This window comes from Mobula hypostoma, chromosome 9 (assembly GCF_963921235.1).
Source record: "Mobula hypostoma chromosome 9, sMobHyp1.1, whole genome shotgun sequence".
Classification (NCBI taxonomy): domain Eukaryota; kingdom Metazoa; phylum Chordata; class Chondrichthyes; order Myliobatiformes; family Myliobatidae; genus Mobula; species Mobula hypostoma.
In genome coordinates, this window is record NC_086105.1 from 138,595,517 (window position 1) to 138,622,113 (window position 26,597).

Below are 26,597 nucleotides of genomic sequence, written 5' to 3' on the forward strand. Positions count from 1 at the left end.
ATGGAGTTGACTGAGTTTACAAAGTTGTGCAGCCTATTTCAATCCAGTGTCGCACCCCCCACAGCAGACAGTGATGGAGCCAGTCAGAATACTCTCCACGGTACATCTGTAGTAATTTGCAAAAGTCTTGGGTGACATGCCTGATCACCTCAAACTCCTAATGAAATATAGCCACTGCCGTGTCTTCTTCATAACCACATCGATATGCTAGGCTCAGGATAGATCTTCAGAGGTATTGACACCCAGGAGCTTGAAACTGCTTACCCTTTCTATTTCTGATCCCTCGACTTCCCCTTCCTGAGGTCCACAATTAATTCAGGCTGGTGGTTTAACTGGTCTGTGGCTCGTCTGTAGAATAGCAGGCATTTATGGGTTGCTATGGAAAGCTTAATAAGATTGGTCTTCATTCAAAAATGCTTGAGTGCAGTTTGTTTTGTAGTACTAATACAACCCTCTCATCCGACTTACAAAATTGGATATCATGAGCAACAGAACATTCCCTAAACCTCTAGAGACAATTGTAGTTAAGAGATTTATAGTTATGTAAAGCAGAAAATCAAGACCAATTTTATATGTAGATATAAACACTTAGTATTTAATATAACAATTTGCATTGTTACTTTTGCAATAATCACTGTAAACCTAGTGACTTGTATATTTGATCTTTACTAACATTTTACCAATTATTAAGCCAGCAGTTTCATTTATGGCAAGACGAGGAAAGCATGGAATTTACTGTTGTGAGTACTGCTTACATTATCCTGAAAACTAACATCATCATAAAAGAACATTGGAATAATTGCAGTCTGTGTCTATCATAATGATGTAAGTTACAATGTCACCATTAAGAGAGCAATATAAAATGAAAATATTTAAAATACATAACATTTTAAACAACCTTCTTGTAGATTTAAATACACTTGCATGTTAGCTGCCATGTTAGCTAAATATTTCAGGCCTAAAGTGGTTTCTATTTTCTTTGCACATCCATTGCTAATATCTGTTAAGCCCAAAGGAAATATGAGCTGACAAATCAAGTGACGAACTCTACCAGGTTTAAAAGTAAACATTTATCCAAGTCGTTCAATTCTTTGGAATCTGCAAGAGCTCTGGACACTTAAAACAGTCAGTTGCAGAATTAGTGAGAAGGACCACCTGTTTCGAAGATAATTCACCGAAGGAGTCTGTTTAGAAGTTAATGCCACTTTATATTGAAAATTTAGGTTAACATCAGGCTAACCCCAAAACATGGTATAAAATCTTGTTCTGCATGCAAATATTGCCCTGGATCACTGAATCAGGAATTTTAGTTACCACAGTCTATACAGCAAGAGATTAAAAATTAGCACGTGTAGCACCAGCATTGTCAAAGGTAAATGTAATCCATCATAAAAGTGCTTTTGTATTACCAGACACAGCAAATCTAGAAACAATGGTTCATGACTTCTATTTCTCTCAATGATGTTAGTTTTCACTGTGAAACATTGCAGTGACACCAGAACTATTTCTGTCCAACAGTGAAAAGCAGCAGACAGGTCAAACAAAATGAACACATCTGTGCGTTGCCAATTTTGCATTATTTATTTTCTGTCAAATATTATTACTGGGACTTTAAAAATTACTCATCTGCAATCTGTCATGTATCACTGTAACTACTTTAGATTCGACTTTCCTGAAACAGCGAGAACAATATTAATAGAGTGCATATCATTAACACAAGATTCTGCAGATTAACACACACAAAATGCTGGAATAACTCAGCAGGTCAGGCACCATCTATGGAAAGGAATAAACAGGCAACGTTTCAGGACGAGACTCTTCTCCAGTCTTAATGACGGGTTTGGGCCCGAAATGTTGACTGTTTCTTCCTCTCCATAGATGCTGCCTGACCTACTGAGTTCCTCTAGCATTTTGTGTGTTATGTTGCTCTTGGATTTCCAGTATCTGCAGAATCTTTTGTGTTTAGATTCTGCAGATGGTGGTAATCCAGAGTAACACACACAAAATGTTGGAGGCTTAACCCATCACCTGCACTTTTCCCTCCTTCTTATTCTGCCTTCCTCCTCCTTCCATTCCAGTCCCGATGAAGGGTCCCAGCTGAAACGTCAACTGTTAATTCCTCTCCGTAGATGCTGCCTCACCTGCTGAGTTGCTCCAGCATTTGTGTGCGTTATAGAATGCAGAATTAGCAAGGGATACAACGGAAGCAATTTCTAGTGTGTCACTGGGTCCCAATCCAATCTACATTATCGCCTGTTTAATGTCTCTTTCACTGAAACGCACCCCCAAAAAATATCTGAAAACTACAGGAGCTAGAACCTCGTAACGTGTTTGCAGTCCAAGTTGATAACTGATCATCACATGCCATGTGCGTGGTTTGAATTCTGCATCACACAGTCAAGGTTCATTGTTCCACAACAACTGAAACATCCAAGGCCGCATGCAGGCCATCACTGCCGCTTGCCGTCCAGGAGTAGTCTCCAGTCATCAGCCCAAGAGTGTAGCCGCCTTCTGGGTGCTCTCAGTTGTACGTGCATATTGTGGCAAGCAGAGAAAAGTATATGCTCCCACTCAGGATGGGGTTCCACACCTACAAAACACAAGGGGAAATATTATTAACAGGCAGGACTTGGATGTCGCCGTGGAAACAGTACAAATAATACAAGGCCCATGTTCCAACAGGCTAACAAACTCAGAATCACAATCACGGTTGGGGGCGGGGTCAGTGAGGGGACAAGACAATGGGGGTGGGGAGACTGACAGGGGAGCAAGAGAGGATTGGAGAGGGGAGTCCATTGCCATCCACAGATGCTGCCTGATCCACTGAGTTCCTCCAGCTGTTTGCTCTTTGCTGCAGATTCCAACATCAGTAGTCTCTCATGTCTCCATTCCTCTGTGTAAACTGGCAGCTCCATGTCCTGCAACTCTGTTCATGTAGACCTGAAGATTTCATTTCATACTAGGAACATCCCCAACCTCAAGTACCAGGAACATTCGTCAACAATATAAGACCATAAGATACAGGAGAAGGCGGCCATTCAGCCCATTGAGTCTGCTCCACCATTCAATCATGGGCTGATCCAATTCTTCCAGTCATCCCCACTCCCCTGCTTTCACCCCATACCCTTTGATGCCCTGGCTAATCAAGAACCTATCTATCTCTGCCTTAAATACACCCAATGACTTGGCCTCCACAGCCACTCATGGCAACATAACCCACAGATTTGCCACCCTCTGACTAAAGTAATTTCTCTGCATCTCAGTTCTCAAAGGACGTCCTTCAATCCTGAAGTCGTGCCCTCTTGTCCTAGAATCCCCTACCATGGTTAATAACTTTGCCATATCTAATCTGTTCAGGCCTTTTAACATTCGGAATGTTTCTATGAGATCCCCCCTCATTCTCCTGAACTCCAGGGAATACAGCCCAAGAGCTGCCAGACGTTCCTCATACGGTAACCCTCTCACTCTTGGAATCATTCTTGTGAATCTTCTCTGAACCCTCTCTAATGTCAGTATATTCTTTCGAAAATAAGGAGCCCAAAACTGCACACAATACTCCAAATGTGGTCTCACGAGTGCCTTATAGAGCCTCAACATCACATCCCTGCTCTTATATTATATACCTCTAGAAATGAATGCCAACATTGCATTTGCCTTCTTCACAACAGACTCAACCTGGAGGTTAACCTTTAGGGTATCTTGCACAAGAACTCCCAAGTCTCTTTGCACCTCTGCATTTTGAATTCTCTCCCCACCCAAATAACAGTCTGCCCATTTATTTCTTCCACCAAAGTGCATGAACATACACTTTCCAACACTGTATTTCATTTGCCACTTCTTTGCCCATTCCCCTAAACTACCTAAGTCTCTCTACAGGCTCTCTGTTTCCTCAACACTACCCGCTCCTCCACCTATCTTTGTATCATTGGCAAATTTAGTCACAAATCCATTAATACCATAGTCCAAATCATTGGCATACATCGTATAAAGCAGCTGTCCCAACACTGACCCCTGTGGAAATCCACTGGTAACCAGCAGCCAGCCAGAATAGGATCCCTTTATTCCCACTCTCTGTTTTCTGCCGACCAGCCAATGTTCCACCCTCGCTAGTAACTTCCCTGTAATACCATGGGGTCTTATCTTGCTAAGCAGCCTCATGTGCAGCACCTTGTCAAAGGCCATGTGAAAATCCAAACACACCACGCCTACTGCATCTCCTTTGGCTACCCTGCTTGTAATTTCCTCAAAGAATTGCAGTAGGTTTGTCAGGCAGGATTTTCCTTTCAGGAAATCATGCTGGCTTTGGCCTAGCTTGTCATGTGCCTCCAGGTACACCGTAATCTCATCCTTAACAATCGATTCCAACAACTTCACAACCACTGATGTCACACCAACAGATCTATAGTTTCCTTTCTGCTGCCTCCCACCCTTCTTATAAATATAAAAGAAATCTTGTGAGCAGTGCTAATAATGTCCATAGCATGCTCGGGTAAAGTTCTGCAGTTCTTCAGAACCAGACTATCACTTTCACTTAGTGTTTCAGTCCATGTATTTGTTGAGTAATTAATTCTGTTTGAACTATAAACAAGCCAGGCCCCAATGTTCTCACCGAAATGACAGTAATTGTCTGCACAATGAACTACTTATTTATGAGACACCTTGAGGACAAAGTTAATTCAATCCCGTTTAACTGATCAGCTTGTTTTAGCTGTTTACCGTACTGTTTACCTGCACTACATGCATTTTGAATGATATTTTATTCACTTATTTAGGGTATAATATTTTGGTTTATATGCTGTGTGTGATGTGTTCTACGGATGCACTGTGGTCTGGAGGAACATTATTTCATTTGGTTGTAAAGCATATATAAACAGTCAGATGACAATAAACTCCACTTTTTGAATTACAGTAATTTTTTAAACACAGAAACTGGCCATCTGTCCCAAGCCAATCATAACAGAAGGAATTCTGCAGATGCAGGAAACCCAGAGTAACAATTTTACTGATTGGTTTATGGATCTTGGGTCGGAAGTAGAGACTAGCAGTGCAAGGTAAGGGAACCGTGATGTTGCTGGCAGTGAATGGGAGATCTCCAGAGTCGATAAAATTGGTGATGGTGTGCGAAACAATGGCCTGATGTTCTTGAGTGAGGTCCTTTTCAAGGAGTAAGCAAGAGGAGGTGTCTGAGAATTGCCGCCTGACCATAAGACATAGGAGCAGAATTGGGCCATTCAGTCCATCGAGTCTGTTCCACCATTTCATCATGGCTGATCCTGGATCCCATTCAACCCCACATACCTGCCCTCTCACCATATCCCTTGATGCCCTGATAAATCAGGAATCTATCAACTTCTGCTTTAAATATACTCACAGACTTGGCCTCCACTGCAGTCTATGCCAGAGCATTCCATAGATTCTCCACTCTATGGCTAAAAAAATTCCTCCTTACTTCTGTTCTAAAATGTTGCCCCTCAATTTTGAGGCTGTGCCCTCTAGTTCTGGATACCCCTTCCCCCCAATAGGAAACATCCTCTCCACATCCACCTTATCTAGTCCTTTCAACATTCAATAGGTTTCAATGAGATCCTCACGCCTTCTTCTAAATTCCAGTGAGTACAGGCCCAAAGCTGCCAAACGCTCCTAATATATTAACCCCTTCATTTCTGGAATCATACTCGTGAACCTCCTCTGGACTCTCTCCAATGACAACAGATCCTTTGAGATAAGGGGCCCAAAACAGTTGGCAATATGCCAAGTGTGGCTTGACTGGTGTCTTATAAAGCTTCAGCATTATCTCCTTGTTTTTATATTCTATTCCCCTTGAAATAAATACCAACATTGCATTTACCGCCTTTACCACAAACTCAACCTATGAATTAACCTTCTGGGAGTCTTGCACGAGGACTCCTAAGTCCCTTTATACCTCAGATGTTTAAATTTCCTCCCCATTTAGATGATAGTCTGCACTTTTGTCGCTTTCACCAAAATGCATTATCACACATTTCCCAACACTCTATTCCATCTGCCACTTTTTTGCCTATTCTTCCAATTTGTCTAAGTCCTGTTGCAATCACATTGCTTCCTCAGCACGACCTACCCCTCCACCTATCTTCGTATCATCTGCAAACCTTCGTGTCATCAATTCCACTATCTAAATCATTGACAATGTGAGAAGTATCAGTCCCAATACTGACCCCCGAGGAACACCACTAGTCACTGGCAGCCAACCAGAAAAGGTCCCCTTTATTCCCATCCGCTGTCTCTTGCCTGTCAGCCATTCCTCTATCCATGCCAGTATCTTTCCTGTAACACCATAGGATTTTATCTTGTTAAGCAGCTGCACCTGAAGCACTTTATTGAATGCCTTCTGAAAATTTAGGAAATGACATCCACTGCCTCTCTTTTGTCCACCCATGCCAATGTCATAGTGTCGTGACACCAGCTTTTCCCTCAATGTCAACAAAACAGCTGGTCATTGACTTCAGAAAGTGAGCCAGTGACCGTGCTCCTCTACAACAATGGTTTTGAGGTTGAGAGGGTTCAGAGTTTCATGTTTCCAGGTCTGAACATCCCAATTACCTGTTCTGGTCAAACCACGATGATGTTCACAGCCAAAAAAAACTCACCAGTGCCTCTGCTTCCTCAGGAGGCTAAATAAATTTGGCCTCATGATCTCAGAATTATTTGTTTTTCTTTTTTTATTATTATTTTCACTATTTCTCCTCTTTTACACATTGGATGTGTGTCAGTCTTCGTTATGTGCGTTTTTTTGTGGATGCTACTGTATTTCTTTGTTTTCCTGTGGGTGCCTGCAATAAAATCTCAAGGTTGTACATACTTTGATCATAAATTTATTTTGACATCTGCAGTTTCTTGTAAATCAGGATCTGAAGTTGCTGAATAAAAATGTTGGTTCCCTGCACATGGACAACTTGATAATTAGACATCTACATAAAACATCACTTTATTTAGAAGGGTTACCGACTCGCTCCAAGCAACAATATTTTCATTCCAGGGCTCCCTGGGATGTCCAAATCACAACAAAATATATTTTAATTGGTGTTTTTGTGAAAGCAACAGACTGTGTAAAGTATTGCTAGTCCATTATTTTTCTTTTCTGACAAGAGATATTTCAAACATTGGTGTTATTGATCAAGTTCTCAAGTCCTCAGAATTGGAACAATAAACTGAGCCTCCTGCAATGAATTTTCTTTGTCCTTCAACAGACTTTACCTCAGGGAATTAAACCCCTGCTCCAGAACAAAGAAAGCACTGAAATACCATCCATCAAACCAAAGACCAATCAGAAAAAACCTTGTGTTTGAAACAATAGCAATGAAATACTTGTGGTCCGCACAGATTGAACATTCCCTCTTCACAGCAGCTCACAGCTCGACTCTGTTCACTTGTTGAGGTGTGTGTGAACAGGGCTGGTAGAGCCAAGTACAATCGTGGGGCTAGATATGGTTAACTGAGGGGCCTCTTTCTATGTACACAGCTCCGGGCATTGTTGGCGAGGTGAGAGTTTATTGTCCAGCCCTACATGCACACAAGGAGGTGTCTATGAACACAGAACAGTAAGAGGCCCTTCGGCCCATACTGTCTGTGTTGGCCAAATAAAACTAATCCGCATCCTGCATGTAATCCGTATCCCTCCATTTCCTTCCTAGGTTGCCCAACAGTGTAGCGGTTAGCGGGACATTATTACAGCTTGGAGCGTTGGAGTTTGGAGGTTATTTCTGGCACCCTCTGTAAAGAAAGTTTGTATGTTCTTCCCATGTGCATGTGGGTTTTGTCTGGGTGCTCTGGTTTTCTCCCATAGTCTAAAGACATACCAATCAGTAGGTTAATTGGTCGTTCTAAATTGTCCTCCTACAGTCTAAAGACATACTGATGAGTAGAATTGGTCACTCTAGATTGTCCTGTAATTATGTTATGATTAAATAGGTGGGTTGCTAGGCAGCTTGTTGGGCCTGCTGTATATCTAACTTAAAAAAAGGTTCAGATATCTCTTTAAATGGCTTTTAAACATCACTACAATGGCTGCTTCCACCATCTGCCCTGACAGTGAGTTCCAGGCAACTATCATGGACATAAGAGTTTCTACAGATACTGGAATATTGGTCTAGCCACCTATCACTCTCTATGTATAAAACTAGCCCCATACCGCTCCCTTAAACTTTGCTCCTTCCAACCTTAGAGCCTTCTTGAACCAGTGCATTCCTTCTGGTGAAGTGTTCCCAGTTGCTGTTGTGGGGAGGAGTTCCATGATTTAGATAAAGGGCGGTTGATATACTCATGCCAGAATGTTGAGTAACTCAGAGGGGAATCTGCAGGGCAAGTTGGTGAACCTGTGTCTGCTGGCAGGGACCAGTGTTCTGGGAAGTGCTGCTGATACTGACTGTCGGAGTACCTGCATCATGCTCTGTACACACGACGGGAGGTGTTGCTGGAATAGACTGTCCAAGTATTGGCATCGTGATCTGTACACGCAGCCAATGCACCTCAGTACCTCAGTGATGGAGGGAATTACTGTTCCATTTTCCCTGTAGCCCTTTAATTTATTCCCCTGGACACAATCCCATCAGATCCTGTTTGATGTTTTTGCTACTCACCTACACCAAGGGGTAACTCATAGCCAACCATCTCACTCACCAATACAGTATGTCTTTGAGACGTGGGAGCTAATTAAGAGTACAGTACCTGGTACAATGGTCACAAGGAGAACATGCAAACTCCACACAGACAGCAGCCAAAGTTTGGGATGTTTGGGATGTTGGAGATGCGAGGGAGTGTTGGGGTTTGTCAGGTTGGTTCAAGAACCTGATGGAACTGGGGAAGAAGTAGTTGTTGAAACTTGAGGTATGGGACTTCAGGTTCCTGTGCCACCTGACCGATGGCCGCATCGAGAAGAGAGCATGTCCCAGACGGTGGGAGCCATTAACGATGGATGTTACCTTCCTGACACAACATCTCTTGCAGACATCCTCGTGTCCTCAAGCTCACAGGAATGTTCTCCCTTTATTACAAAATCTACTAGATTGATAAAATCAGAATTAACTGGACAAAGTTTTCCAATGAAAGGTCACTGACCTGAACCATTAACTCTGTTTCTCTCTTCACAGATGCTGCCTAACCTGCTGAGTGTTTCCTGCATTTGCTGTTTTTATTTCAGAATTCCAGCATCTGCTGCTGTTTTCAGGATATCGTTTGAGGACACGTTGTAGCTTAGACTGGGATAACACTTGCGTCTCCACTGGAATAATAAGTCACCTGCTCACAAAGTTCAAAGTAAATTTATTATCAAAGTAAGTATATGTCACCATATGTCACCTTGAGATTCATTTTCTTGCAGGCAATCGCAGCAGAACTTAGAAATACAATAGAATCAATGAAAAATTACGCACAAAGACAGACGAACAACCATCCTCTAAACAATGCCATGTCCAGCTTGGTTTAAGATCTCGCCCAATGGAAAAACTGCTGGCAGTGAAACACTCCCCTAGTATCAGCTCAAACCTGTTTTGGTCAAATCTCTACAGAGGGACTTGAATCCACAACTTCCTGTCAGGGGAAAAGAGTTAAAACTAAATTTATCACTGTCTCTGCCTTTTCTAATTTGGATTTCACCTGTGAAATATGGACTCCAGCCTTTTATTTAGCGACAACACACACCCACTGTGTTTTCAGCATTGTGAAATAGCATTACGGAGCCACACAGTGGTATACAAGTAGGCAAAGTCTCCAGCACAATAACAATAAACCACAATATCTGATACGGCACTGACAACGTAGAAAAATAACATCAAGGCTTTACAGGGTCTGAATCAGACACTACAAAATTCCAGCCACACAGTGCCAACCTGTAAATCTGTGCATTCTAAAGGTAGTGGATACAGCCCAGTCCATCACAGTTAAAGCCCTCCCCACTACTGAACTCATCCACAGTGAGCACCACAGCAGGAAAGCAGCATCCATCATGAGAGACCCCACCACCCAGGACACGATCTCTTCTCGCTGCTGCAAGTACAGGAGCCTCAGCACCCACACCACCAGGTTCAGGAGCAGTTGCTACCCCACAACCATCAGGCTCTTGAACCACCGTGGACAACTTCACTCACCTCAACACTGAACAGAATCCACAATCTTTGAGCTCACTATCAAGCATTCTACAACTCATGTTCTCAATATTTGTTATTCAGCTGTCTATTTATTTCCTATTTTGCACAATTTGTAGTCTGTCTTTGCTGTGTGCAGATTTGCTCTGCTTCTATTGTGTTTCTACATGTTTACTGTCAATACCTGCATGAAAATGAATCTCAGGGTAGTATAGGCAACAAATGTACTTCAATAATAAATTTACTTTGGACTTCTGAACTTACTATTCTAAGTTCAAATGTATTATCAAAATACATTTATGTCACCATATACAACCCGGAGATTCATTTTCTTGTGGGCATACTCAGTCCATCCATAATAGAATAATAATAAAAACAGAATGAATGAAAGAGCGCACCAACTCGGGCATTGAACCAGTGTGCTAAAGTCAACAAACTGTGCAAACACAAAAAGAAAGAAATAATAATAAATAAATAAATAAATAAGCAATAAATATCGAGAACATGAGATAAATCCTTGAAAGTGAGTCCATAGGTTGTGGGGACATTTCAGTGATGGGGCAAGTGAAGTTATCCTTTTGGTTCAAGAGCCTTTTGGTTGAGGGATAATTAAATGTTCCTGAACCTGATGGTGAGAGTCCTGAGGCTCCTGTACCTTCTTCCTGATGGCAACAGTGAGAAGAGATCATGACCTGGGTGGTTGCGGTCTCTGATGATGGATGCTGCTTTCCTGCAACACTTCGTGAAGATGAGCTCAATGGTGGGGAGGGCTTTACCTGTGATGGACTGGGCTCATCCACAAAGATTCTATAGGATCTTTCATTCAAGGGCATTGGTGTTTCGTTGCTTCTGTTATTGTTATTATTCGATTATAGATTTATTGAGCATGCATGCTAGAAAGGCAATATACTCTCCTATACACATCTATAGAAGTTTGTCAAAGTTTTAGATGTTATGCCGAATCTTCGCGAACTCCAAAGGAAGTAGAGGTGCTGTTGTGCTTTCTTCATAATTGCACTTGCATGCTGGGCCCAGGACTGGTCCTCTGAAACGATAACACTGAGGAATATAAAGTTGCTGACCCTCTCCACCTCTGACCCTCCAGTGAGGACTGGCTCATGGGCCTCTGGTTTCCTCCTCCTGAAATCAATAATCAGATTCTTGGTCTTGCTGACAGTGAGCGAGAGGTTGTTGTTATGGCACCACTCAGCCAGATTTTCAATGTCACTCCTATATGCTGAGTTGTCACCACCTTCGATTCAGCAAACAGGAGCATTGGAGCTGTGCCTAGTAACACAATCATAAGTGTAAAACAAGTACAGCTGGGGGCTAAGCACACAGCCTTGTGGTGCACCTGTGCTGATGGAGATTGTGGAGGAGATGTTGTTGCCAATCCAAACTGACTTTGGTCTGCAAGTGAGAAAATTGAGAATCCAATTGCAGGAGGAGGTATAGGGGCTAAGGTCTTGAAGCTTATTGATTAGTTTTCGGGGAATGATGGTACTGAATGCCAAGCTGTAGTCAATGAAGAGCATCCTGACGCATGCATTGTCACTGTCCAGATGTTCCAGGATTCAATGAGGAGTCAATGAATGTCATTTGCAGTGGAGCTGTTGCTCTGGTAGGCAAACTGGAGCAGATCCAAGTCGCTTCTCAGGCAGGAGTTGATATCTTTCATCACAAAACTCTCAAAACACTTCATCTCGGTGGATGTAAGTGCTACTGGATGATGCTCACTGAGGAAGGTTACCATGCTCTTCTTAGTGAAGTCTGCTTGAAGCAGGTGGGTACCTCTGACTGCTGAAGCAAGAGGTTAAAGATCTCAGTGAGCATACCAGTATTTGATCAGCACAGGTCTTTATTAGTTGGCCAGGTACCATGTCCAGGTGGTGGGGTCACCCTCCTGACGGCTGCTCGCACGTTGGCAGAGACTGAAATCACAGGGTCATCGGGGTTATGGGTGTTTGTGATAGTTCCTCCAAGCTTTGACAGCCAAAGCCAGTATAGAAGGCGTTGATCTCATCTGGAAGTGAAGCTCTGTTTTGCCTACGTTGCTTGATTTTACTTTACAAGAGGTGATGGCGTTCAAGCCCTGTGCAACTGTCGAGCAAACTCGTATATTTAGCTTTATCTATGTCCGACGGAAGTAATTTATGAATGAACCATGTGATCAGATCAGCAGAACATTTTAACATTTTGATAAATTCCAGCAACCATACCCAGCTTGTAACTGATAATCATGTCACAGCACTGCCAGGAAAGGCTTCAAGACTTTCATCACAGGAAGTCCTAGTGATACAGGTCGACCTTCACTAATCCGGCACCACTGGGACCACTGGATCTGAGGAGTGCCGGATTAGTAAAAATGCCAAATTACAGAAGGATCACATGAAGCATAATCAGTGCTAGATTATCGAAGGAACTGGATTACAGGTAGTCGGATTAGTGAAGGTCGACTGAATTTCCTGGTTCTACTGAAGGTCCCCTGAATTCTGAATTAAATGTACCTTGTAAAACTGAGAACATTACCTGATATATCTGGCTTGTCGTCTATCAGCAAGCTGCCGGATATCAATGTTTTATCCCGCGTTAGCAACATCAGCTCCAGAAACTCCTTCCCGAGATGTTTCTCTACCCACGCGTACTGTGAAAACAGAGTCAACGTAGCACTTCATTCTTATCGCACTATTAGAAAATCATCAGATTGATGCAAGAAGCTGCGAATTTTTGTATGTTCTTTTTAATCAGTGGTATCATTTTTTTCCCCTTTTAACCATGCACATTGTCAGCAAAGGAACATGCCTGTAACCTGTAAGGACTATAGGAGTGTTTATGCCCCTTCCAATCCTTTTCCTCTTATAGTTCTTTCTCTCTGTTTCTCCAGCATTCCCTTAAATGCATTTATGACGAGAAGACACAGGAGCAGAATTAGGCCATTCAGCCCATTGAGTGTGTGCCCTTTGTTCCTAGACCCGCTACATCCTTTCCTCTTCACGTATTCACCTATCGATATTCAATGGGACCCCCCACTCATTTTTCTGAACTCCAGCAAGTACAGGCTGAGTCAGCAAGTGCCCTTCCTTTCATTCCTGGGATCACTCTCGTAAAGCTCCTCTGGACCCTCTCCAAAGTCAGCACATCCTTCCTTAGATAAAGGGGGCCCAAAGCCGCTCACAATAGTCCAAGTGAGGCCCCACCAGTGCTTTTATATTCCAGTCCTCACAAAATGAATGCTAACATCGTGTTTGCCTTCCTCACCACCAACTCAACCTGCAAAGGAATCTCTAGGAAATGCTTATTTAGTTCATCCTCCATATCCCTGTTCCTCATTACCTCCTCTCCAGCATCATTTCCCAGTGGTTCAATATCTTACTCTTGACTCTCTTTTACCCTTTATATATCTGAAGAAACTTTTGGTATCCTCTTAATTATTGGCTAGCTTAGCTTTGTATCCCATCTTTTCATTTTTTATGACTTTTTAGTTGCCTCTGGTTTTAAAAGTTTCCCAATCCTCTAATTTCCCACTAATTTTTGCTCTATTATGTACCCTCTCATTGGCTTTGACTTCTCTTGTCAGCCACAGTTGTGTCATCCTGCCCTGAGAATACTTCTTCCTCTTTGGTGTGTATCTATCCTGCATCTTTTGAATTGCTCCCAGAAATTCCTGCCATTGCTGCTCTACCATTGTTCCTGCTAGTGTTCCTTTCCAAGCAATTTTGGCCAGCTCCTCTTTCATGCCTCTGTAATTCCCTTTACTCTACTGTAATACTGATACATCTGACTTTAGTTTCTTCTGCTCAAATTGCAGAGTGAATTCTATCATATTATGATCAGTGGCCCTCAGTGTTCCTTTACCTTAATAGACAATAGACAACAGGTGCAGGAGTAGGCCATTCGGCCCTTTGAGCCAGCACCGCCATTCACTGTGATCACGGCTGATCATCCACAATCAGTAACCAGTTCCTGACCTATCCCCATAACCTTTGATTCCGCTATCTTTAAGAGCTCTATCCATCTCTTTCTTGAAAGCATCCAGAGACTTGGCCTCCACAGCCTTCTGGGGCACAGCATTCCATATATCCACCACTCTCTTGGTGAAAATGTTTTTCCTCAACTCCGTTCTAAATGGTCTACCCCTTATTCTTAAACTTAAGCTCTCTAATCAATTCCAGTTCATTGCAGAACACCTAATCCAGAACAGCTGATCCCCTAGTGGGCTCAACCACAAACTACTCTAAAAAGCCATCTCATAGGCCTCTAGAAACTCCCCCTCTGGAATCCAGCACCTACCTGCATATTGAAATTCCTCATTACTATTGTAAAATTGCTCTTCTGATTTGCATTTTCTATCTCTCCCACTGTAATTTGTAGACCACAATCTTACTATCGTTTGCAGTTCTGTATACAGCTCCCATTACCGTCTTTTTACCCTTGCAGTTCCTTAGCTCTATCCACAACAATTCAAGACCTTCCGATATCATCTCTTTCTAATGATTTTATTTTATTTTTTACCAACAGAGCCATGCCACGCCCTCTGCCTACTTGCCTGTCCTTTCCATACAATTAAACTCCCAACTATAATCTTTCAGCCACAATTCAGTGATGCCCATAACATCATACATACCAATCTATAACTGTGGTAAAAGTTCACTTTATTCCGTACACCATGTATTCAAATACAACACCTTCAGTCCTGTATTCATCCTTTTCAATTTTGTCGGCCTTTTACATTGCAACCCATCCTGTTGACTGCAATTTTGCCCAGTCATCAGCCTCTCCTTGCTAGCAGTCTCACTACACATTGCCTCTGTTTGCAAGTGAACTACCTCATCCTCAGCACAGTCACTCCAGTTCCCAGCCCTCTAGCAAATTAGTTTAAACCCTCCCAAACAGCTCTAGCAAACCTGCCCACAAGGATATTGGTTCCCCCTTGGGTTCAGGTGTAACTCGTACCATTTGTACAGGTCATACCTTCCCCAGAAGAGATCCGAATGATCGATAAATCTGAACCCTTGCCTCCTACACCAGATCCTCAGCTACGCATTCACCTGCCAACTCATTCTATTCTTACACTCACTGTCACATGGCACAAGCAGCAATCCAGAGATTACTATGCTGGAAGTCCTGTTTTCCAGCTTTCAGTCTAGCTCCCCAAAATTTCTTTTCAGGACCCTTTTACCTTTCCTACCTCTGTCATTGGTGCCAATTGGTACCAAGACTTCTGGCTGCTCACTCTTCCCCTTTACAATGCTGTAGACTCAATCAGCAACATCTCTGATCCTTGCACCTGGAAACCTGGAAGCAACAAACCATCCGGTGTCTTTATCATGCCCACAGAATCTTGTTTCTCTTCCTCTGACTATGGAATTTCCCATCACCACTGCAGTACTCTTCATCTCTCTTCTGAGTCAGAGCACCAGTCTCAGTGCCAGAGACCTGGTCACTGCAACTCCCCGCAGTGGGTCATCCATCTCATTAGATTCCAAAATGGTCTACTTATTATTGAGGGGAGCGGCCACAGGAGTACTCTGCACTGGCTGCCTATCTCCCCTCCTTCTCCTGACAGTCACCCAATTACCTGCCTCCTGCAACCAAGGGGTGACTACCTCCCTGTAGCTCCTATCTATCATCTTCTCATTCTCCCGTAGGAGCTGAAGGTCATCAGACTGCAGCTCCAGTTCTTTAATACGTTCTCTGAGAAGCTGCAGCTTGGTACGCCTAGTGGGGATGTGGTTATTGGGGAGGCTGGAGGTCTCTCAGAATTCCTACATTTCAATACACAGAACAAAACTGCCCCCGGTCCATTCCCATTACACTAACTGTGCCCTAACAGATGAGGAAAGAAGAAGAAAGAAGAAAGAAACTTACCCGATACCTACCTTCCCCAGCCCGATAAGCCAAAGCCACTCCAACACTGGTACGCTCAAAACAACGGCCACTCCATGAATGGCCGCTCCGCCCACACCTGCCTTATTTTTATTCGCTCTTTCTAATGAATGCTGCTCAGTGACTGGTTGCAGTCCAACTCCGAAAAACTGCCGTGCAGCACTGCCATGTTAAATCTTATTCCACTTGTAGGAGTCCTCCCCAACTTTGACCAAATATTTGCCAGAAACACTGATGAGTTGGGTGAGGATGGTCCATGCCTATCCTTTCAATCACCTACAGAATTTTAAAGCCGCCCTCCCCACCCCCCATTGGGTCACCCTGTTTGTTTTCTCTTATCAAGAGAAAAATCCCATCTTTACCAACAACCCACATCAAAGTTGCTGGTGAACGCAGCAGGCCAAGCAGCATCTATAGGAAGAGGCGCAGTCGACGTTTCAGGCCGAGACCCTTCGTCAGGACTAACTGAAGGAAGAGTGAGTAAGGGATTTGAAAGCTGGAGGGGGAGGGGGAGATGCAAAATGATAGGAGAAGACAGGAGGGGGAGGGATAGAGCCGAGAGCTGGACAGGTGATAGGCAAAAGGGGATACGAGAGGATCATGGGACAGGAGGTCCGGGAAGAAAGACGGGGGGGGGGGGTGACCCAGAGGATGGGCAAGAGGTATATTCAGAGGGACAGAGGGAGAAAAAGGAGAGTGAGAGAAAGAATGTGTGCATAAAAATGAGTAACAGATGGGGTGATCCTCTCGTATCCCCTTTTGCCTATCACCTGTCCAGCTCTCGGCTCTATCCCTCCCCCTCCTGTCTTCTCCTATCATTTTGCATCTCCCCCTCCCCCTCCAGCTTTCATATCCCTTACTCACTCTTCCTTCAGTTAGTCCTGACGAAGGGTCTCGGCCTGAAACGTCGACTGCGCCTCTTCCTATAGATGCTGCCTGGCCTGCTGCGTTCACCAGCAACTTTGATGTGTGTTGCTTGATTTTCCAGCATCTGCAGAATTCCTGTTGTTTATCTTTACCAACAGACAAGTTGGCTCTTATTACCATTCTGCCAATTCTTTCGTTATCTTTTCTTTTTATCACTGTATAATGTGGAGACAAGAACTGTAAACAGTAGCACATGTGGTCTAACCAATATTCTAAATATTTTACAGAACTTCGTTGCTCTGCATTCACTGCTCTCTAGAGTTGAATATCAGTACGTTCTGTTTTTCAATGACCTTGTTCAATTATGCTGCTACATTTAATGGTGTGTGTCTGCAGAAAGCTCTGTTCCTCCAAATGATTTTGACATCTACTTGCCTTTGAATAATTGATTTACTTTATTATTCTTATCAAAATATACCTCACATTTATCCACAGTGAATTTTATTTCTCATAAACTATGGCCAAAACAAAAAGGACATTTGGATTCTAGTCTCATTCTCTAGCACGAGTTCCTGCACATCAATCTTACAAAATTACTTATTTAAGCTCTAAATGGTTATCAAGGGAAAACATATCCACAATGCATCTAGAATATCTGTAATTCTGTTCTTCCTAAACGTGTTCAGGTTTTAAGTACTTTTATTTACAACTGAATTTCTTTTTGCAAACAGCATTTTCTTTCAAGCATTCTACAGCCAGTCTATTTTTTTATTGCTAGATGCATGCGTGGGACAACGTTCATATTTCCATGAGACCATAAGACACAGGAGCAGAATTAGGCCATTCAGCATATCGGGTCTGCTCCTCCACTCAGTCATGGCTGATTTATTATTCCCCTCAACCCCATTCTCCTGTCTTCTCCCTGTGACTTGTAATGCCCTTACTAATCAAGAACCTATCAACCTCTGCTTTAAATATATGTAATGAGTTTGAATTCCACAGATTCACCACCCTCTGGCTACAGAAATTCCTCTTTATCGCTTTTCTAGAGACTTCTTTCTACTCTGAGGCTGTGCCCTCTGGTCCTAGACTCCCCCACTATAGGAAACATCCTCTCCACATTCACTCTGTCTAGGCCTTTCAATACCATTATAGCTTTCAATGAGATTCTCCCCCCCCCCCATCATCATTTTACTAAACTCCAGCGAAAATTCCACCATTTCAGTTTATACTTTGGTAAATATTTAATCTGTTTTCTTGGTTGACATTTTTGCATAACTCACTTTTTCAAAAGGACAGTGATCATACTTCCTTATAGGGCTGGTGCAAATGAACACGTCAGTGCTGTGAAAAAGAAAAGCAGACACATAATATCACTGCAGAAATCTGGTGGAGTTCAGCAAGAAGTGAAACTGTTTTAGAGACTTGACTTACTTTTTCATGTTGGCCATCTCTTTCACTGCCTCCACTGCTCCTGGAAGGGGATCAAGTTCAATGAAGAAGTTCTTCGACTCCCATATGCTTATCGCTTTCTCCTGTGTGATTTTAATTTAAAAATCCAAGTATAGTTTAATTAGAAGTCAAGTTCAATTGGTGCCAGTAATACAATTATTATCCCCTACATTGTCACTAAATAAATGAATTCAACGTGGGGTGCTGGATATGAAATATTGTTCTTCTCACTGCTGCCAACAGGACGATGGTACAGGAGCCTCAGGACCCACACCACCAGGATCTTGAACTAGAAGGAAGAACTTCACCCACCTCAACACTGAACTGTTCCCACAACTTATGACCTCACTTTCAAGGACTCTTCATCTCATGCTCTCAATTTTTATTGCTTATTTATTTATTACTATTTTATTTGTTTTTTGTCTTCTTTTTGTACATATATTTGCACAGTCTGTTCTCTCTTGTACGTTGGTTGTTTGACCATCTTGTTCATGTGCGGTTTTTCATTGATTCTATTGGGTCTCTTTTTACTGTGATTGCCCGCAAGAAAATGAATCTCAGGATAATACTGTATATGGTGACATATGTACTTTGATAGTAAACTTACTTTGAACTTCAATCTACTTACACTGGATGTGACCTACAAATTGCACACAGTATTTCCATCTAAACTGTGCCACCATGCTCAACGATAGCTTCTATCCTGCTGTCATAAGAGCATTGAACAGTTCCCTACTACAATAGGGAGAACTCTTGACCTGACAATCTACACCATTGTGATCTTGCACCTTATTTTCTGCCTGCAATGCCCTTTCTGAGTCAGAATTAGGTTTATTATCACTGACTCAGTGGCCTAGTGATTAGTAGAAAGCTTTACAATACCAGCGACACAGGTTCAGTTCCTGCCACTGCCTCTAAGGAGTTTGTACATTCTCCCCGTGACCACATGGGTTTTCCCCCGGGTGCTCCGGTTTCCTCCCGCAGTCTAAAGACCTACCGGTTGATAGGTTAATTGGTCATTGTAAGTTGTCCCATGATTAGGCTAGGGTTAAATTGGGGGTTGCTGGGTGGCGAGGCTCAAAGAGTTAGACGAGCCTATTCTGCACTGTATCTCAATAAATAAACTTGTTGCTTTGTGGTAGCATTACAAGGCAAAGACACAACATCACTGTAAATTACAAAATTAACAGTGCAAATAAAATGAATAATGCTCATGGATCATTCAGAAATCTGAACAGCAGAGGGGAAGAAACTGTTCTTGAATTGTTAAGGTAAGGTTTTCAGGTTCCTGTACCTTTCCTGATGGTAGTAACCAGAAGAAGGCCGGTCCCAGGTGAATAGTTTTCCTTTGTACTACAGTAATGAAAAGATCTGTGTGGATGGCGTCCAAAACAAATTTTTTCACAGTACAGTACCTTGCTACATGTGACAATAATAAGCCTATTTACCGTGCCACAAATACAATGAGTACCCACTTTATTAGGTATAGGTGTGGAAGTCAGTGTGGTCTTCTGCTGCTTTTGTAGCTTGTCCACTTCATTGTCAAGCATGTTGTGCATTCAGAGATGCTCCTCTGCATACCAGTGTTGTTTGAGTTACTGTGGGCGTTCCTGTCTGTCAACTTGAACCAGTCTGATATGCTCCTGACCTCTCTCGTTAACAAGGCATTTTTGCCCACAGATATGCTGCTCACTGGATTTGTTTAACACACCGTTCTCGGTAAACTCTAGAGACTGCTGTGTGTGAAAATCCCAGATCAGCAGTTTATGAGATACGCAAACCACCCTGTCTGGCACCAGCAACCATTTCAAGGACAAAGTCACTTAGATCACATTTCTTCCCCATTCTGATGTTTGGTCTGAACAACAACTGAACCTCTTGGCTATGTCTTTGTGTTTTTTATGCACTGAGTTGCTGCCACATGATAGGCCGAGTAGTTATTTGCATTAACGAGGTGTTCAAGTGTACTGTACCTAATAAAGTGGCCACTGAGTGTAGGGAGTATTAAATGAAAGCAAAAACAGGTGCTGTAAATCTGAAATAAAAACAAAATGCTGGAAGCACTCAGCAGGTTAAGCAGCATCAGTAGAAAGAAAAACAGAGTTAAATGTTTCACATCAAAGACAATTCATTCCGAACAATTCTCTCAAAGGGTCTTTGACCCGAAACATTAACCATGTTTTTTGTTCCACTGATGCTACTGGACCTGCTGCGTTGCTGAATTTTGTGTTTTTATAAAATAATACTTGAATACAGCATATGATATAATGTAATTAACATAATTGAAGTTCTTTTAGATACAGGATGTCAAAAGGCAAAACTCAGCAAGAACTTTTTTTTACTTTTGCTTGTCAATACTGCTAGGATTCAGAATAGGAAGCAATTGGTATCGGCATGACTTGGCTCATTGCATTCCTGGGAGTGAGCCAGTAGGTTGTGGGTTCATCCAATAAGACATAGAGCAGAATTAGGCCATTTGACCCATTGAGTCTGTTCTGCCACTCCATCGTGGCTCATTTATTTTCCCCCTCAAACCCATTCTCTCTGTAACTTTTGATGCCCTTAATAATTAAGAACCCCTCAACTTCCACTTTAAATATACCCTTTGACTTGTCCTCCATAGCCACCTGTGGCGTGTATTTACGACACCATTACAAATTAAAAATGTATCAAACTCATCTTTAAGTATACCTAACGACCAGGTCTCCACTATCTACGGCAATGAGTTCCACAGATTCACCACCTCTGGCTAAAGCAGGGGGTCTCATCCTTTTTAATGGACCAATGGTTCATTAAGGGGTCCGTAGACTCTAGGTTGGGACAGCTGGAGTAAAGAAATTGCTCCATAGCTCTGTTCTGAACAGAGCTCCTTTTATTGTGAGGCTGTGCTCTTTGGTCCTACACTCTTCCCACTATTGAAGACATCTCCATTTCCACTCTATCTAGGCCTTTCAATATTCGACAGGTTTTAATGAGATCCCCCCTCAGTCTTCTAAGCTCCAGTGAGTACAGACCCAGAGCCATCAAACGGTCATATGTCAACAATTTTATTCCCTCTGTCATTGGAACACGCCATCCATTCCAACATGTGCTAGCTGTGCATGGATGGGGTTGGCCGTAGTGCAAAAGAACAACATACAGGTACTTTAAAGACTAGCTTTATTTGTCACTTGTACATCAAAGCAGAGTGAAATGAGTTATATGCATCATCAGAGGTGCAGTATTTACTTTGGGATAACCAAGAAGTTGAAATTAGACGTCTTAGTTACAAGGTGGGATTAGGTAACAGGGAAGGGGAGATCAGCAAGGATTGTGCTGGGCAGCCCAGCAAGTGTTGCCGTACTTCTGGCGCCAACACGGCACGCTCACAACTCACTAACCCTAACCGTATGTCTTTGGAATGTGGAAGGAAACCAGAGCACCCGGAGAAAACCCACATGGTCTCAGAGAACCCCTTAGTGAGAGTGGCAGGATTCATCCCCCGACTAGTGATTGCTGGCGCCATAAAGTGATTGCGCTGACCGCTACACTACCGGGCTGCCCTACACATTAAAGCAAGGCAGAAACCCCGCTTTCAAATTGCTTTGAGCTTGTTTTTCCTCACCTCTGTTACCTAATCCCATCTTGAAACTAAGAAGTCTAATTCCAACTTCTTGGTTATCCCAAAGTAAATACTGCACCTCTGATGGCCATATCTTTGGCTACTGAACGCCTAAATTCTGGAATTCACTCTCTCCACTTCTCTTTTCCTGAGTGCTCAGACCCAGAATCGCATTGTGTGGATTAACATCAATTTTCAATGGGTAAAGCACCTGAAAGGAGATAAGCAGAATAGGATTTACTACTGTTAATTTAAGAGGAGACGCTGCTGGGCTTAACTTAATTTAAGACCGGCAGCATCTCCACTTTCTGTGAAGGCTGAGGAAAGTCCGTCTCCCACCCCCTATCCTCACCACATTCTGCAGAGGTTGTATTGAGAGCATCCTGAGCAGCTGTATCACTGCCTGGTTCGGAAATTGCACCGTCTCGGATCGCAAGACCCTGCAGCGGATAGTGAGGTCAGCTGAGAAGATCATCGGGGTCTCTCTTCCCACCATTACAGACATTTACACCGCACGCTGCATCCGTAAAGCAAACAGCATTATGAAGGACCCCACGCACCCCTCATACAAACTCTTCTCCCTCCTGCCATCTGGCAAAAGGCACCAAAGCATTCGGGCTTTCACAACCAGACTATGTAACAGTTTCTTCCCCCAAGTCATCAGACTCCTCAATACCCAGAGCCTGGACTGACGCCAACCTACTGCCCTCTACTGTGCCTACTGTCTTGTTTATTATTTATTGTAATGCCTCCACTGTTTTGTGCACTTTATGCAGTCCTGGGTAGTTCTGTAGTCTAGTGTAGTTTTTGTGTTGTTTTACATAGTTCAGTGTAGTTTTTGTACTGTTTCATGTAGCACCATGGTTCTGAAAAACATTGTCTTGTTTTTACAGTGTACTGTACCAGCAGTTATGGTCGAAATGACAATAAAAAGTGACGACTTGAATTGTGGGCGAGACATGGAGAATTTTTTGATCAAAGTCAAAGTCAAATTTATTACTGAAGTATGTATATGTCATCATATACTATCTTGAGATTCATTTTCTTATAGGCATTTAAAAGAAAATAAAGAAATACAACTGAATTTATGAAAAAACATACGAAGACTAATAATGAGCCAATGCGCAAAAGAAGACACATTGTGCAAATAAAACAATACTGAGAACACAAGTTGTAAAATTCTTGAAAGTGAGCCTACAGGTTGTGGAATCAGTTCAGAGTTGAGGTGAGAGAAGTTACCCACGCTGGTTCAGGAATCCGTTGGTTGTAGAGTATTAACTGTTCTTGAACCTGCTGGTGTGAGATGCAAAGTTCCTGTACCTCCTGCTCGACGGTAGTAACAAGAAGAGAGTTTGGCCTGGATGGCACAGAGAGGGGGTGCTTCATGATGAATGCTCTTTCTTGTGGCAGCACTCCATGTAAACGTGCTCAATGGTGGGAGGGCTTTCCCTATTATTTAGAGATAACACACGAAACAGGCCCTTCCAGCCCAACAAACCATGCCGCCCGGCAACCCACCGATTTTCCAGACGCACCGTGCTGTAATAGCGTCATGCTACCTGCTACGCTGCCTGTGATGGACTGAGCTGAAATTAACCCTTTCTTAGACGTTTCCCTTCTATACCCAGCTGTGGTGCAGCCAGTGAAGATACTCTCCACTGTGCATCTTTAGTGATTGTTAGTGTCGTTCTGAACCCACACGTAGTTCTGAGGAAGTAGAGGTACTGTGAGGATCTGTAGACTAGACAGGGGAAGCAGCAAAAATCCTTCGCTTTCAAAGCTCCATATAAACTATAACAGTTCATCTTTAAAAGACCAAAACAAATCACCCATCCTTATTTTGTTAACATTGCATCCTTACAAAGATGTATTCAAAATAGCTTTTGGTTTTCAATGTTTCCATCTTCAGGTCCGACTTTCAGTGGTTATTGGAGTTGTATTGAAGTCTTATATACACACATACATCAACAGGGTGTCTAAGACTTTTACACATTACTGTATTTGTCAATGTGGAGCAGAAAGCGAGTTAGTAAATCTGGCAAGCGCAAAGGACGTTAGGAATGGCGAGGGTGGAGTGTCGTGGAAGGGATCTGGGACGGGAGCAGAGGAGGAGTGCCGGGGTGGGGGGTGGCACAAGTGCTGGCACACAGTCCTGAGTCACCAGGCAAGATCCTGATTCCTCTCTCATTGCCCCTTCCCACTCTCAGTCCATAATAGAGACCCATATCAGAATCAGGTTTATCATCACTCACGTATATCACAATTTGTTTTTTTTCCCCCAGCAGTAGTACAGTGCAATATATAAAATTACGGAAGCACTGTGCTTGTGATACTGCTGCAAGTAAGGTTTTCATTGCACCCATGCACATGAGAATAAACTCCACTTTCACAAGTTTGGTCTTTCAAAAGATTTTACAGCTAAGAAAGTACCTTTGAGCCACGGTCACTTTGCAACATGCAAAATAGCAAGTACCAGTAATGATTGCAATGTTTTATACCTACCCAACAGGGTAGACAAGAGCTTCAGGTCCTAAACAGACCACGTGGCTTAGAAACGTCACCAAGATTCTGCACAGTGGAGCTTGAACTTTAAAAGCTTTCACTCAGCACTGAAGGTACCAGCAGTGGACAAAGCCTGATACGGGGAGTGAGGAGCCACCAGAGGTTTGGACAATTTAAGAACCGGGCCGGATTGGAAAGGTCAGGGTGTCAGGGCCAGAGGCAAGGGACAGGCCAGTTTAGCTCGCTGCACTGTGAGGCTAACTCGTTTCTACACGGAACCAAGGCTGTGGCCCATAACTGACGGGCTCCTGAATCCGTTGCAATGAATGACTGGCCTCGTGGCTGTGGACTCACTTTTGTTGTTTGCACGATTTGTTTTTTCCCTGCATGGGTGTCTGACCATCTTCTTTTAAATGGGCCGTATTGAGTTTCTTTGTTTTGTGGCTGTCTTTAAGGAGATGAATCTCAAGGTTGGATATATTATACATACTTTGATAATAAATGTACTTGGAATTTGACATTCAAAATCTCACAGCAGCATGTGATTGACCTGCCAGCTTCCATCCTTTTCAAATACTAATTCATCCTGAATCCTGAACATTTCAACCATTCTCCCCACAACACTGCTCATTCCTTAATAACATCAATTTACACTCAGTCGTCATTTAGCGTAGAAGGTTGTCATCATTTCCAAGGGGGCGTTGGCAGAATGCGTAGCTGGGCTGAGAAGTGGCAGATGGAGGTTAAACCACCTGCCATTTCTCAGCTCAGCTCTCTGTGAAGTGACTTACTTTGGAAAGATGAATTTGCAGGCTGAATACAAGGTTAATGGCAGGATTTTTGGGGTTGATGTCCATTAAAATCAAAGTGAGAATTCTGCAACTAGCGGGGCACTGTCTACGCCAACCCGAGCTACCTGCCAGCCTAGTCAACATATGGGAGGATGAACCCTGGGGGCCCTCCCAAGACTATGGTCAACACACTCCTAGAAGACAGCGGTGCAGCTAATGTAGATGAACTAAACACACTGATGAGGGAGAAGTGGACAGCCCGTCATCGTGCCCAACGCCAGCCCCCTCCGGTTTCCTCCCACATTCCAAAGACACACTGGTTAGTAGGTTAATTGGTCACATGGTTGTAACAGGGCGGCTCGGGGCCCGTTACCATGCTGTATCTGTAAGTGTAATTAAATAAAACACGCTGTGAAAATCCGCAGGCCGGCAATAAGATTTCTCAATGCTGTTCAGTGACTGTCTCAGGGGAAGACGATTTTCAGGATTGTATACTGCATACATACTTTAATGATAAATGTACTTTGAACTTGAACCGACCTGATATACATTTAATTTCAGATTTCCAGCATCTGCGCTATCTTTAAACCGCTAAATTTTATCAATTGCTCCTTTTAATTTTTTCTATCAATAAATTTGATCAAAGATATTGTAGACGGAAGATCTGGATACGCTCCGTTCAATTTGCAAACTGACCAGCTTGATGCAATACTGTATATATTTAATTTTGTGTCACATTTCACTTACACACAGATCGGGCTGCAGCTGTCCGTACTGTTCGGAAACCCAGAAACCTCTGCGATCCGCCAGCTCAATGAACGGCTCCTCGGGGTACGCGACCTTGTACTTTTGCAGGAAACCGCCCTCAAAATCAGCCAGCACTCCGTCCATGTCCACCAGCACCCGCAGCCGTTTGCTCCCTCCGGCATAATGCGGCACTGCGCCGAACGACCTGGCCATTGCGCAAAGCAGCTTGCTCCCCGAACTCCGGAGAGTTGCAAACCCGCTCCCGAAAATCATGCTGTGTCAAAGGAGAGCAACGTGCCCAAAATAGCCTTCTGCATCAAGGCACGGGGGGGAAGAAAAGAGAGAAATAAATATATTATTTAGCCACGTGCCAATAATGCAAACTACCGGATGAATACCCCAATGCTTGAATGCACTTTGGCCAGTGGGTTCAATGGTTGCTTGCGAGGACCTCGCTTTGCAGTGGGAGTTCGCTTATGTAATGCGAAACAAACCCGGTCTGACCCACCCCACAACAACACTGACTGAAGGACCCGGTCAGGTTATTGGGAAAAGTCTCGGGTTGCACTGTGTCCCCCGGCTCTCCGGAAATTACGCCCGAGAACAAGCACTCAGTGTTTGCCGTAAGACCAA

At 43.2% G+C, this 26,597-nt stretch overlaps 1 protein-coding gene across 1 annotated transcript; it reads right to left on the minus strand.

Moving 5' to 3' along the window:
- Positions 1-570: 570 nt before the first annotated feature.
- LOC134352107 (5'(3')-deoxyribonucleotidase, mitochondrial-like) lies at positions 571-26,584 on the minus strand. The gene is made up of 5 exons (XM_063059306.1): positions 25,965-26,584; positions 18,306-18,406; positions 18,155-18,215; positions 12,648-12,762; positions 571-2,590 (listed from the first exon to the last, which is right to left on the minus strand). The coding sequence occupies exons 1-5, from the start codon at positions 26,235-26,237 to the stop codon at positions 2,451-2,453; spliced, it is 690 nt and encodes a 229-aa protein (XP_062915376.1). The 5' UTR covers positions 26,238-26,584; the 3' UTR covers positions 571-2,450.
- Between the last annotated feature and the right edge of the window lie 13 nt (positions 26,585-26,597).